Source organism: Oncorhynchus mykiss, chromosome 19 (genome assembly GCF_013265735.2).
Source record: "Oncorhynchus mykiss isolate Arlee chromosome 19, USDA_OmykA_1.1, whole genome shotgun sequence".
Lineage (NCBI taxonomy): Eukaryota > Metazoa > Chordata > Actinopteri > Salmoniformes > Salmonidae > Oncorhynchus > Oncorhynchus mykiss.
The window spans coordinates 60217488-60231253 of NC_048583.1; the positions used below are offsets into that span (position 1 = coordinate 60217488).

At 45.6% G+C, this 13766-nt stretch overlaps 1 protein-coding gene across 2 annotated transcripts in view; it reads right to left on the reverse strand.

Moving 5' to 3' along the window:
* LOC110498401 (gamma-2-syntrophin) overlaps nt 1-13766 on the reverse strand; it is a 78996-nt gene that overhangs the window by 35888 nt on the left and 29342 nt on the right. For both annotated transcript variants that reach the window (XM_036955239.1, XM_036955240.1), the window contains 2 exons: nt 13046-13131; nt 5249-5376 (listed from right to left, as the gene is read on the reverse strand). In XM_036955239.1, coding sequence (XP_036811134.1) covers nt 5249-5376; nt 13046-13131 — 214 coding nt within the window. The remainder of the gene's footprint in view (nt 1-5248; nt 5377-13045; nt 13132-13766) is intronic.

Here is a 13766-nt window from a genome sequence, read left to right on the forward strand (position 1 = left end):
CAAGAAGAAGAAGGAGAGCTGTGATACTAATCCAAGAAGAAGAAGGAGAGCTGTGATACTAATCCAAGAAGGAGAGCTGTGATACTAATCCAAGAAGAAGAAGAAGGAGAGCTGTGATACTAATCCAAGAGGAAGAAAAATAAGGATAGCTGTGATACTGATCCAAGAGGAAGAAGATGGAGAGCGGTGATAGTAATCCAAGAAGTAGAAGGATAGCTGTGATACTAATCCAAGAGGACGAAAGATAGCTGTGATAATAATCCAAGAGGAAGATGGATAGATGTGATACAAATCCAATAAGAAGGATAGGTGTGATACTAATCCAAGAAGGAGAGCTGTGATACTAATCCAAGAAAAAGAAGGAGAGCTGTGATACTAATCCAAGAAGAAGAAGGAGAGCTGTGATACTAATCCAAGAAGGAGAGCTGTGATACTAATCCAAGAAGAAGAAGAAGGATAGCTGTGATACTAATCCAAGAAGAAGAAAGGGGATAGCTGTGATACCAATCCAAGAAGAAGAAGGAGAGCTGTGATACATATCCAAGAAGAAGAAAAATAAGGATAGCTGTGATACTAATCCAAGAGGAAGAAGATGGAGAGCGGTGATAGTAATCCAAGAAGAAGGAGAGCTGTGATACTAATCCAAGAAGAAGGAGAGCTGTGATACTAATCCAAGAAGAAGGAGAGCTGTGATACTAATCCAAGAAGAAGAAAGGGATAGCTGTGATACTAATCCAAGAAGAAGAAAGGGATAGCTGTGATACTAATCCAAGAAGAAGAAGGATAGCTGTGATACCAATCCAAGAAGAAGAAAGGGATAGCTGTGATACTAATCCAAGAAGAAGAAAGGGATAGCTGTGATACTAATCCAAGAAGAAGAAGGATAGCTGTGATACCAATCCAAGAAGAACAAAAGGGAGAGCTGTGATACTAATCCAAGAAGAAGAAGGATAGCTGTGATACCAATCCAAGAAGAAGAAAAGGGAGAGCTGTGATACTAATCCAAGAAGAAGAAAGGGATAGCTGTGATACTAATCCAAGAAGAAGAAGGATAGCTGTGATAAATCCAAGAAGAAGAAAAGGGAGAGCTGTGATACTAATCCAAGAAGAAGAAGATGGAGAGCGGTGATAGTAATCCAAGAAGTAGAAGGATAGCTGTGATACTAATCCAAGAGGACGAAATATAGCTGTGATAATAATCCAAGAGGAAGATGGATAGATGTGATACAAACCCAATAAGAAGGATAGGTGTGATACTAATCCAAGAAGGAGAGCTGTGATACTAATCCAAGAAGAAGAAGGAGAGCTGTGATACTAATCCAAGAAGAAGAAGGAGAGCTGTGATACTAATCCAAGAAGGAGAGCTGTGATACTAATCCAAGAAGAAGAAGAAGGAGAGCTGTGATACTAATCCAAGAGGAAGAAAAATAAGGATAGCTGTGATACTGATCCAAGAGGAAGAAGATGGAGAGCGGTGATAGTAATCCAAGAAGTAGAAGGATAGCTGTGATACTAATCCAAGAGGACGAAAGATAGCTGTGATAATAATCCAAGAGGAAGATGGATAGATGTGATACAAATCCAATAAGAAGGATAGGTGTGATACTAATCCAAGAAGGAGAGCTGTGATACTAATCCAAGAAAAAGAAGGAGAGCTGTGATACTAATCCAAGAAGAAGAAGGAGAGCTGTGATACTAATCCAAGAAGGATAGCTGTGATACTAATCCAAGAAGAAGAAGAAGGATAGCTGTGATACTAATCCAAGAAGAAGAAAGGGGATAGCTGTGATACCAATCCAAGAAGAAGAAGGAGAGCTGTGATACATATCCAAGAAGAAGAAAAATAAGGATAGCTGTGATACTAATCCAAGAGGAAGAAGATGGAGAGCGGTGATAGTAATCCAAGAAGAAGGAGAGCTGTGATACTAATCCAAGAAGAAGGAGAGCTGTGATACTAATCCAAGAAGAAGGAGAGCTGTGATACTAATCCAAGAAGAAGGAGAGCTGTGATACTAATCCAAGAAGAAGAAAGGGATAGTTGTGATACTAATCCAAGAAGAAAAGGGATAGCTGTGATACTAATCCAAGAAGAAGAAAGGGATAGTTGTGATACTAATCCAAGAAGAAAAGGGATAGCTGTGATACTAATCCAAGAAGAAAAGGGATAGCTGTGATACTAATCCAAGAAGAAGAAAGGGATAGTTGTGATACTAATCCAAGAAGAAGAAAATGGATAGTTTGGAAATAGAAATAGAACCACGCCGTAGGGCACTCAACTTCAGCATCTGTAATGTGAGAGATCTGTACTCAACTTCAGCACCTGTAATGTGAGAGATCTGTACTCAACTTCAGCATCTATGTCTTCACTATTATTCTACAATGTAGAAAAGAGTAAAAATAAAGAAAAAAAAACTGAATGAGTAGGTGTGTCAACTTTTGACTGGTACTGTAGATTATAGGGATAATGACGTAGATGGTAGGGATAATGAAGTAGATGGTGGGGATAATGAAGTAGATGGTGGGGATAATGATTTAGATGGTGGGGATAATGAAGTAGATGGTGGGGATAATGAAGTAGATGGTGGGGATAATGATTTAGATGGTGGGGATAATGACGTAGATGGTGGGGATAATTATGTAGATGGTGGGGATAATGACAGATGGTGGGCATAGTGACGTAGATGGTGGGGATAATGATGTAGATGGTGGTCATAGTGACGTAGATGGTGGGGATAATGATGTAGATGGTGGGCATAGTGATGTAGATGGTGGGGATAATGACAGATGGTGGGCATAGTGACGTAGATGGTGGGCATAATGACAGATGGTGGGGATAATGACGTAGATGGTGGGCATAGTGACGTAGATGGTGGGGATAATGACAGATGGTGGGCATAGTGACGTAGATGGTGGGCATAATGACAGATGGTGGGGATAATGACGTAGATGGTGGGGACAATGACAGATGGTGGGGATAATGATGTAGATGGTGGGGATAATGACAGATGGTGGGCATAATGACAGATGGTGGGGATAATGATGGAGATGGTGGAGATGGTGGGGAAAATGAAGTAGATGGTGGGGATAATGACAGATGGTGGGGATAATGAAGTAGATGGTGGGGATAATGAAGTGGATGGTGAGCATATTGACGTAGATGGTGGCGATAATGATGTAGACAATAATGATGTAGACAGTGAGCATAATGAAGTAGATGGTGGCGATAATGATGTAGACAATAATGATGTAGACAGTGAGCATAATGATGTAGATGATGAGGATAATAACATTAATAGTGGGGATAATGATGTAGACGGTGAGCATAATGAAGTAGATGGTGGGGATAATGATGTAGACAGTGAGCATAATGACATAGATGATCAGGATAATAACGTTAATAGTGGGGATAATGATGTAGACAGTGAGCATAATGACGTAGATGATGAGGATAATGATGTAGACAGTGAGCATTATGACATAGATGATGGGGATAATAACGTTAATAGTGTGGATAATGATGTAGACAGTGAGCATAATGAAGTAGATGGTGGCGATAATGATGTAGACAGTGAGCATAATGACGTAGATGGTGGCGATAATGATGTAGACAGTGAGCATATTGACATAGATGGTGGCGATAATGATGTAGACAGTGAGCATATTGACGTAGATGATGAGGATAATAACGTTAATAGTGGGGATAATGATGTAGATGATGAGGATAATAACGTTAATAGTGGGGATAATGATGTCGACAGTGAGCATAATGACGTAGATGATAAGGATAATAACGTTAATAGTGGGGATAATGATGTAGACAGTGAGCATAATGACGTAGATGATGAGGATAATAACGTTAATAGTGGGGATAATGATGTAGATGATGAGGATAATTGCGTTAATAGTGGGGATAATGATGTAGACAGTGAGCATAATGACGTAGATGATGAGGATAATAACATTAATAGTGGGAATAATGATGTAGACAGTGAGCATAATGATGTAGATGATGAGGATAATGATGTAGACAGTGAGCATAATGACGTAGATGATGAGGATAATGATGTAGACAGTGAGCATAATGACGTAGATGATGAGGATAATGATGTAGACAGTGAGCATAATGACATAGATGATGGGGATAATAATGTTAATAGTGGGGATAATGATGTAGACAGTGAGCATAATGACGTAGATGATGAGGATAATAACCTTAATAGTGGGGATAATGATGTAGACAGAAAGAAAGATCTTGTTCACAGATGACTCATGTTTACATACACATCCTGGTCAAAACTTTATTCAAAGTTAGTTAGTGCCATGATGTCATCTCCAAAAACACTAATAAGGTCTCATCCTTAATTAGATAGAACTCATCAAATGGAATATCTTTAATCAAGAAATTGAGTGCATCAGCCTGTCTTGTGTTTATTATAAATATTCCCATTAATATGCTGAAGCAGTGCCTTCATATAAAAATATTTTTTAGTGCCAGATAATTACTTCTTATAAAATAAATCCACTCAATATTGTCTTCATTAATTAAGCCTGAAAAGTGTGATTATGGGTATCAATAATAAATTTAAAAAAACATGTCTAAAGAGCACTTTCACTCTTTTCATATATTTGTAGTTTTATTTACAATTCACAGAATCAAGGACCATAATGCATAATTTGGTATCATGTCGTGACAAACAGCGATAATGTATTTCAGTTATAAGTAACAAAGATATCCATTGATTACTTCTTTGTTTATTTCTAAAATAACAGCTCCATTTGGGGCTCTAGAGGACTGCCATATCTCTTACATCACTTCCTAGGTTCCTGCCTTTCTAGGGGAGTTTTTCCTAGCCACCGTGCTTCTACATATGCATTACTTGCTGTTTAGGGTTTTTTAGGCTGGGTTTCTGTACCTCACTTTGTGACATTGGCTGATGTAAAAAAAAAAGGGCTTTATTGAATTTGATTGATTATCTAGCAGAAAAAGGGAAGGAAAATAAAATTTGTTGGGATTTCCTGCATTCATTTGATGTCGTTTAAATCTCTAGAAGAACCAATTCAGTGTGTTAAAGTCAAACCTTCCTATCATGCTTCACTGTCTCTGTCTGGGCCCTGCTGCATCGCTGACCTTGTATGCATGGGGATAGATATGGGAGTGAACACCCTCTCACCTAAATGAAAGGTGCTTGTAAAACCAACAGAAACTGTGCGCCTCAGAGGATAATTACATCACGCGGGATTACCTTACCTCAATTTAGCCGTTACGGCTTTGTATCTGGAGACTCGGGCCATCAACAAGGGTAGGGACACCGCATCCAGCCAGCGCTTCTCGTACTTTGGTTCAATAGCCGAGGGTTTGGAGGGCGAGGATGGAGCCTATGTGGGTCAGATGAAGAAGGCAGTGAGGGTCTCCTCTCATTCACTGGCTGGGTCACTTTGATCATGGTGCATTCAAAGGGCCTTCTAAAAACAACATCCTTCTTTCAGTCCATTTTGCACTCGAAAGGATGATTACCCTTGTTTACTTACTGGATAAACTATGCATTGTTAGTGCTTAGTGATCACTTATGGTAACCTAGTGAGCACATCTTTAACTTACAATGTCGTTTGGATTTCACAATGGCATTTACCCATTTGCCAATCGTAATACCTGGCACATGTTGTTGAACAAATAATTTGCTTTCCCTCTGACCTAAGGCCTATAAACCAATCAAGGCTACTTTCCACAGCAAACAATTCTTCCTTGTTCAGTTTATGTAGAGACGCTCAATAATTACACTCGACTATACTTTGAAAGTTGAGTGGTAGAGATGACAGGAAATGTAATACTATCTGTCATCGCGGACTAGAGGGACAAGGTCTCTGCTTACACCTAGGACGTGGGGAAACCAAAAGCTAAGCTGCCACGCTTGTCCTTCGTAGAATTCCCTCTTCTATAGCTTGTGATATTTCAGGAGGCAAAAAACAAAGCGTCATTATTTGGAGGCATGTAAATGAATCAATAGGAAGACCTCCTGGGAGGCAATGAAAGGGAAACAATGTCAATCATTTCAATGCTGACGGCACCTAGAAGAGATGACAAGCTTAGAGAATTATAAAATCACCTGCAGGCAGGAAAACAAGAATGCTAAAAGAAGGGGGAAAACTGTCTGGGATAATCACTTTTTGTTTGTTTGTGTGAACTAAGCAATTACAGAGCAGCATTTTTTTTCCCCCCACCCGTTTCAGCTACATTCATGAGTTGCAGGGAGAACGAGGTTTAAAAAAGCCACTCCACCATGGGATTCAGTATCTAGTCTACATGGTGCACGGTTGTTGACTGCTATTATCATTTGTACAGAAGAAACCAAACAAGCTAAAACATGTCATCTATGTCCTGCTTCCTCACTATGGAAAACACCAGAGGATGCATACCTGAACACTCCTGATACTCTACAATCCAGTGATCCAAACGTGATGTGAGCAGTTTGTTGTGGCTTCAAGGTAGCTTTTCCTATTGCATATGTTTCAACTCGGGAGAGTATTTTTGTTGTTGTTGCTGTGTGTGTGTGTGAGGAAACTGGCCAGCTAATCGTGTTTGTCAGCCACCTGACCTCAGCATTTACTGTAGAGAACCCAGCCAGCTGACCCATTGTGATAAACCAGCCAGCTGACCCATTGTGATATCCCAGCCAGCCAGCTGACCCATTGTGATAAACCAGCCAGCCAGCTGACCCATTGTGATAACCCAGCCAGCTGACCCATTGTGATATCCCAGCCAGCCAGCTGACCCATTGTGATAAACCAGCCAGCCAGCTGACCCATTGTGATAACCCAGCCAGCTGACCCATTGTGATAATCCAGCCAGCCAGCTGACCCATTGTGATATCCCAGCCAGCCAGCTGACCCATTGTGATATCCCAGCCAGCCAGCTGACCCATTGTGATATCCCAGCCAGCCAGCTGACCCATTGTGATATCCCAGCCAGCCAGCTGACCCATTATGATATCCCAGCCAGCCAGCTGACCCATTGTGATAACCCAGCCAGCTGACCCATTGTGATAACCCAGCCAGCTGGCCCATTGTGATAACCCAGCCAGCTGGCCCATTGTGATAACCCAGCCAGCTGGCCCATTGTGATAACCCAGCCAGCTGGCCCATTGTGATAACCCAGCCAGCTGGCCCATTGTGATAACCCAGCCAGCTGACCCATTGTGATAACCCAGCCAGCTGGCCCATTGTGTTAACCCAGCCAGCTGACCCATTGTGTTAACCCAGCCAGCTGACCCATTGTGATATCCCAGCCAGCTGACCAATTGTGATAACCCAGCCAGCTGACCCATTGTGATATCCCAGCCAGCCAGCTGACCCATTGTGATATCCCAGCCAGCCAGCTGACCCATTGTGATAACCCAGCCAGCTGACCCATTGTGATAACCCAGCCAGCTGACCCATTGTGATATCCCAGCCAGCCAGCTGACCTATTGTGATATCCCAGCCAGCCAGCTGACCCATTGTGATATCCCAGCCAGCCAGCTGACCCATTATGATATCCCAGCCAGCCAGCTGACCCATTATGATATCCCAGCCAGCCAGCTGACCCATTATGATATCCCAGCCAGCCAGCTGACCCATTATGATATCCCAGCCAGCCAGCTGACCCATTATGATATCCCAGCCAGCCAGCTGACCCATTATGATATCCCAGCCAGCCAGCTGACCCATTGTGATATCCCAGCCAGCCAGCTGACCCATTATGATATCCCAGCCAGCCAGCTGACCCATTATGATATCCCAGCCAGCCAGCTGACCCATTGTGATAACCCAGCCAGCTGACCCATTATGATATCCCAGCCAGCCAGCTGACCCATTGTGATATCCCAGCCAGCCAGCTGACCCATTGTGATAACCCAGCCAGCTGACCCATTATGATATCCCAGCCAGCCAGCTGACCCATTGTGATATCCCAGCCAGCCAGCTGACCCATTATGATATCCCAGCCAGCCAGCTGACCCATTATGATATCCCAGCCAGCCAGCTGACCCATTGTGATATCCCAGCCAGCCAGCTGACCCATTATGATATCCCAGCCAGCCAGCTGACCCATTATGATATCCCAGCCAGCCAGCTGACCCATTGTGATATCCCAGCCATCCAGCTGACCCATTATGATATCCCAGCCAGCCAGCTGACCCATTGTGATAACCCAGCCAGCTGACCCATTGTGATATCCCAGCCAGCCAGCTGACCCATTATGATATCCCAGCCAGCCAGCTGACCCATTGTGATAACCCAGCCAGCTGACCCATTGTGATATCCCAGCCAGCCAGCTGACCCATTATGATATCCCAGCCAGCCAGCTGACCCATTGTGATAACACAGCCAGCTGACCCATTATGATATCCATACTGATGCTAACAAAACATGAATATGTAGAATATGTGGCCTTTGTAAGAATGTTCATCTGCATGGAATGCAATGTATATGCTGGAAAAAGACTGTGTTTTAGGGCATTCAGATCACTGTGATGTAGGATGGAAAAATCAGGATTTGGCAAAGCAATGCTGCATTTTTCCCTTAGATAATGATTTACGTGTACTGTATATTTACATTAAGGTATTTAAGCAGCTACTTATTTGTGTAACATGTACCAACAGTCTCGGTTTCAATACTACGCTCAGGTTCCACCTACTAGCAGATGTTATTGCTGGCAGGCACACCCCGATCTGTTTCACCTGTCTTGTGCATGTCTCCACCCCCCCCCCCATTCCCCCATCTCCTATTTTTCCCCATTATCCTTTGTGTATTTATACCTGCGTTGTCTGTTTGTCTGTTGCCAGTTCGTCTTGTTTTGTCAGGTCTTACCAGCGTATTTCCTGATTTCTCCTGTTCTCAAGGTTTGTTTTCTAGTCTTGTTGGTTTTGACCTTTCTGCCTGTCCTGACCCTGAGCCCGCCTGCCGTTCTGTCCCGATTGACTCTGACCTGGATTTACGAACCTCTGCCTGCCCTAGACCTACCATTTGCCTGCCCCTTTGTTATAATAAACATTCTGAGAATCAAACTATCCGCCTCCTGTGTCTGTGTCTGTGTCATATCCTGAGTCGTGATAGTACGAACTGGGAATGACTGCCCCAGCAGACTTGGACCAGCACCGCAACACTGTCTCCCTCCAAAGAGCCACCATTGGAAGACACAAGGAGTTACCACATAACTTTGTGGAGGGATTTCATACCTTGGCGGAATGCCATGACCTCGACTCCCTCATAGCCTTGACCAAAAGGATCGATGGGCGGTTACGGGAATGCAGCAGGGAGGGGAGGTCTGTTCCCGGCCACACAAGCTCGTCCACGGGTTCCCCTTCGCCCCCGAAGAATCCCGTATGCCTGCATTCCCGAGAGAATCCGATGTCACACAAGTTCCCTCGGGAATCATTGAGGACTGTCGACTCACCTCCTCCGGAGCCCATACAACTGGGCAGGGCTAGATTGTCTCCTGAGGAATGTTTACGCAGACTGAACTCCAAAAGTTGTCTGTATTGTGGTACTTCAGGACATCTCTTCAGGTGCTCATGGACTCTGGGGCCTACGGGAGCTTTATGAACGCTACCCTGGTGTCGGAGCTGGCCATCTCCACACAACACCTCTCCATTCCCATGGCCCCCATAGCACTGGACGGACGCTCTATCGACAGGGTCACTCACAGTACGGTTCCCATCAACCTGTGAGTGTCAGGTAACCACTGTGAGTCTCCTCATGTAACTGTGGTTTTGGGATTATCATGGCTCCAGAAGCACATACCCCTGATCGACTGGGCTACGGGTTCTATCCTGGGTAGGAGCTCGTTATGTCACATCGTCTCAATGCGGCGCAGCCTGCCCGTGGACGTCCTCCTGTGGAATTGGGAAAAGCCTCAGATCTCTCAGGTTTTCAACACGGGCCGCGCCACATCTCTTCCTCTGCATCGACCCTACGACTGCGCCATTGACCTCCTCCTGGGCACTACGCCGCCTCGGGGGCAACTTTATTCCCTGTCAGGTCCGGAGATCAAGACCATATGAGGGAACATTGAGGACTCTCTGGCCGCAGAGCTCATTCGTTCTTCCGCCTCTCCAGCCGGCGTAGGGTTCTTCTTTGTGGAGAAGGGCAGAACCCTGCGCCCGTGTATCAACTACCGGGATCTTAATGGCATCACAGTAAAAAAAAAACACTCCTCTCCTCAGCTTTTGAGCCTCTCCAGGGGGCGACCATTTTCTCGAAGTTGGACCTTCGGGAACTCCTACCATCTGGTTCAAATACAAGAAGGAGACGAATGGAAGCCATTAACATGGCTAGCGGACACGATGAGTACCTGGTTATGCCATTCAGACTGACCAACGCTCCCACAGTGTTCCAGGCCCTGGTCATGTTGAACCAGTTCATGTTTGTCTACCTCGGCGACATCCTGGTCTATTCCCGTTCTCCCCTTCCAACAAGACCTCCAGCGCCTCCTGGAGAACCAGTTGTTTGTTTAAACTGTGAAATATGAATTCCTTCACTCCACAATCTCTTTTCTGGGATACGTCATCGCTGCAGGGAACATTCAGGTGGATCCTAACAAGGTGAGAGTGGTTGTGGGGTGGCCCCAACCCACATACAGAGTGCAGCTTCAACGTTTCCTGGGATTTGCTCATTTCTTCTGCCGCTTCATCCAGGGCCACAGCCCCCTGGCTTCCCCTCTCTCTGCACTTACCTCACCCAATGTTCCGCTCACGTGGTCCCCAGCTGCTGACCGGGCATTTTCGGATCTCAAACATCAATTCACCACAGCCCCGATCTTAATCCATCCGGACCCATCCTGTCAGTTGGTGGTGGAGGTCGACGCCTCAGTAGTTGGAGTGGGGGGTCGTCCTGTAACAGTGATCTTCCCAGGACCAAAAGCTGCAACCCTGCGCTTTCCTGTCCCATCGTCTTAATCCCACTGAGAGGAACTATAACGTGGGAAATTTTTTGCAGTCAAGATGGCGCTGGAGGAGTGGAGACACTGGCTAGAAGGGGCTGAACATCCATTCTTAGTGTGCACCAACCATAAGAATTTGAATATCACTGCACTGCCAAGCGCCTCAACTCAAGGCAGGCCTGTCGGGCTCTGTTATTCACTCGCTTTAATTTGACCATCTCCTACTGCCCTGGGTCCAAAAGTGTGACCCCTGATGCCCTCTCTCGCTTGCATAGCTCTGCAGCTACACCGTCTGACCATCATCCCTACCTCCTGTCTGGCAGCAACACTCGTCTGAGGTATTGAGAGCCTGGTCCGCAAGGCTGAGGGGGGCCCGGCTAACCGGTTGTTTGTCCCAGATTCTGCCCGGTCCCCGGTCCTTGAATGGGCTCAGGAGACAAAGGGTGGTGGTCCACCACCTTGAATGAGCTCATTCCTCTAACCTTACCTGCCATCCCGGCTCCATCAGGACTCTGGCTTTCCTCTGACAATGGTTTTGGTGGCCTACCATGGTTCCTGATGTCACCACGTTCGGCGCCGCCTGCACAGTGTGCGTGCAGAATATGACTCCACGGCAAGCAACGCTAGGCCTCCTTCAACCACTCCCTGTTCCTCACCGCCCATGGTCCCATATATCACTGGACTATGCCACTGGTCTCCCTCCGTCTGAGGGTAACACCACCCTCCTTACGGTAGTGGATAGGTTTTCCAAAAACTCCCATTTCATTCCCCTTCCCAAATTACCCTCAGCTAAGGAGACGGCCCAGCTCATGGTACAGCACATCTTCTGGATCCATGGACTTCCGGTCGACATGTTCTCTAATTTTGGTCCTCAGTTCTTGTCTCGATTCTGTACCCTTATTGGGTCAGTTCTTGTCTCAATTCTGCACCCTTATTGGGTCATCGGCCAGCCTGTCCTACGGGTTTCATCCCCAATCTAACAGCTAATTGGAGTGAGCCAGTCACGACCTGGAGACGGCTCTTCGTTGCCTCGTCTCTGCCAACCCCACCACCTGGAGCCAGCAACTTGTGTGGGAGGAGGACGCCTGCAACACCCTTCCCTGCTTGGCCACTGGTCTCTCACCCTTTCGAGTGTTCTTTGGATTATCAGCCTCCGCTCTTACCTGAGCAAGAAGTCAGCATATCCTCGGCCCAGAAAAGAGAGCCCAGTCCATTCTTCTCAAGACCACCTCCAGGTATCGGCGACAGACGGACCGCCACCGGAACCCGGCTCCCCGCTATCGTCTCACACAGAGGGTATGGCTCTCCACTCGGGATCTGCCCTTCCGGGTGGAGTCCCGAAACCTTCCCCCGCTTTATCGTCCCTTTCCTCATTTCTAAAATCTTTAGCCCCAGTGATGTCTGTCTTCTGTTGCCCCACACACTCTGTATAGATCCCACTTTCCATGTGTCTACGACTAAACCTCTGTCCACATACACATCCCACTTTCCATGTGTCTAGGATTAAACCTCTGTCCACATATACATCCCACTTTCCATGTGTCTACGATTAAACCTCTGTCCACAAATACATCCCACTTTCCATGTGTCTACGACTAAACCTCTGTCCACATATACATCCCACTTTCCATGTGTCTACGACTAAACCTCTGTCCACATATACATCCCACTTTCCATGTGTCTACGACTAAACCTTTGTCCACATATACATCCCACTTTCCATGTGTCTAGGATTAAACCTCTGTCCACATATACATCCCACTTTCCATGTGTCTAGGATTAAACCTCTGTCCACATACACATCCCACTTTCCATGTGTCTAGGATTAAACCTCTGTCCACATACACATCCCACTTTCCATGTGTCTAGGATTAAACCTCTGTCCAAATACACATCCCACTTTCCATAGACACTGTAGATGTGGGGGTCACTGTAGGATTCCTTACACCTGTCAACTTACATCCTCGCCTCCACCCCCAGTCTAAACAAGACATCAAATCCTCAAACCAGGTGTATTGGGAGCTTTCGAAAATTGTCGCTGTGTATTTGTGTGAAATTAATTCATGATACCGGAATCACAAGAACATTTAACGTAAGAAAAACAATGCAATGTCATTAAGGTTTACTTACTGTGTTGCTAGAATTCCCATTTAAATGTAAACCACTGTCAAATAGTGGGGAAGAGACTCTTTGACCAGCGGATGGTACAGGAGAGCCTGAAAACCATGAGAACAAATGTTATATTGTTGAAACATGAAATACTTCATGTGATCAGCCTCAGAATAAGCCTCAGAATCAGAATCAGCCTCAGAATCAGAATCAGCCTCAGAATCAGAATTAGCCTCAGACTCAGCCTCAGTCACAAAACCAGCCTCAGTCACAGAATCAGCCTCAGAATCAGCCTCAGTCACAAAACCAGCCTCAGTCACAGAATCGGCCTCAGAATCAGCCTCAGAATCAGTCACAGAATCAGTCACAGAATCAGTCACAGAATCAGCCACAGAATCAGCCACAGAATCAGCCACAGAATCAGCCAATCACCTTTATTCTCCAGGCACAAGTACATACACTCAGGAAGTGATTAAGTGAAATGGTGGTGCCACAGTAAACAGAATCAGCAGACAAGATTACAAACAAAAACTAAAACACACACAAGCAGCGACCAAACACTACATCCACCTCTCAGGGCACCTCAGGTATCAGAACATTACATCTGCCTCTCTGGGCACCTCAGGTATCAGAACACTACATCTGCCTCTCTGGGTACCTCAGGTATCAGAGCACCACAGCTGCCTCTCAGGGTACCTCAGGTACCAGAACACTACATCTGCCTCTCTGGACACCTCAGGTA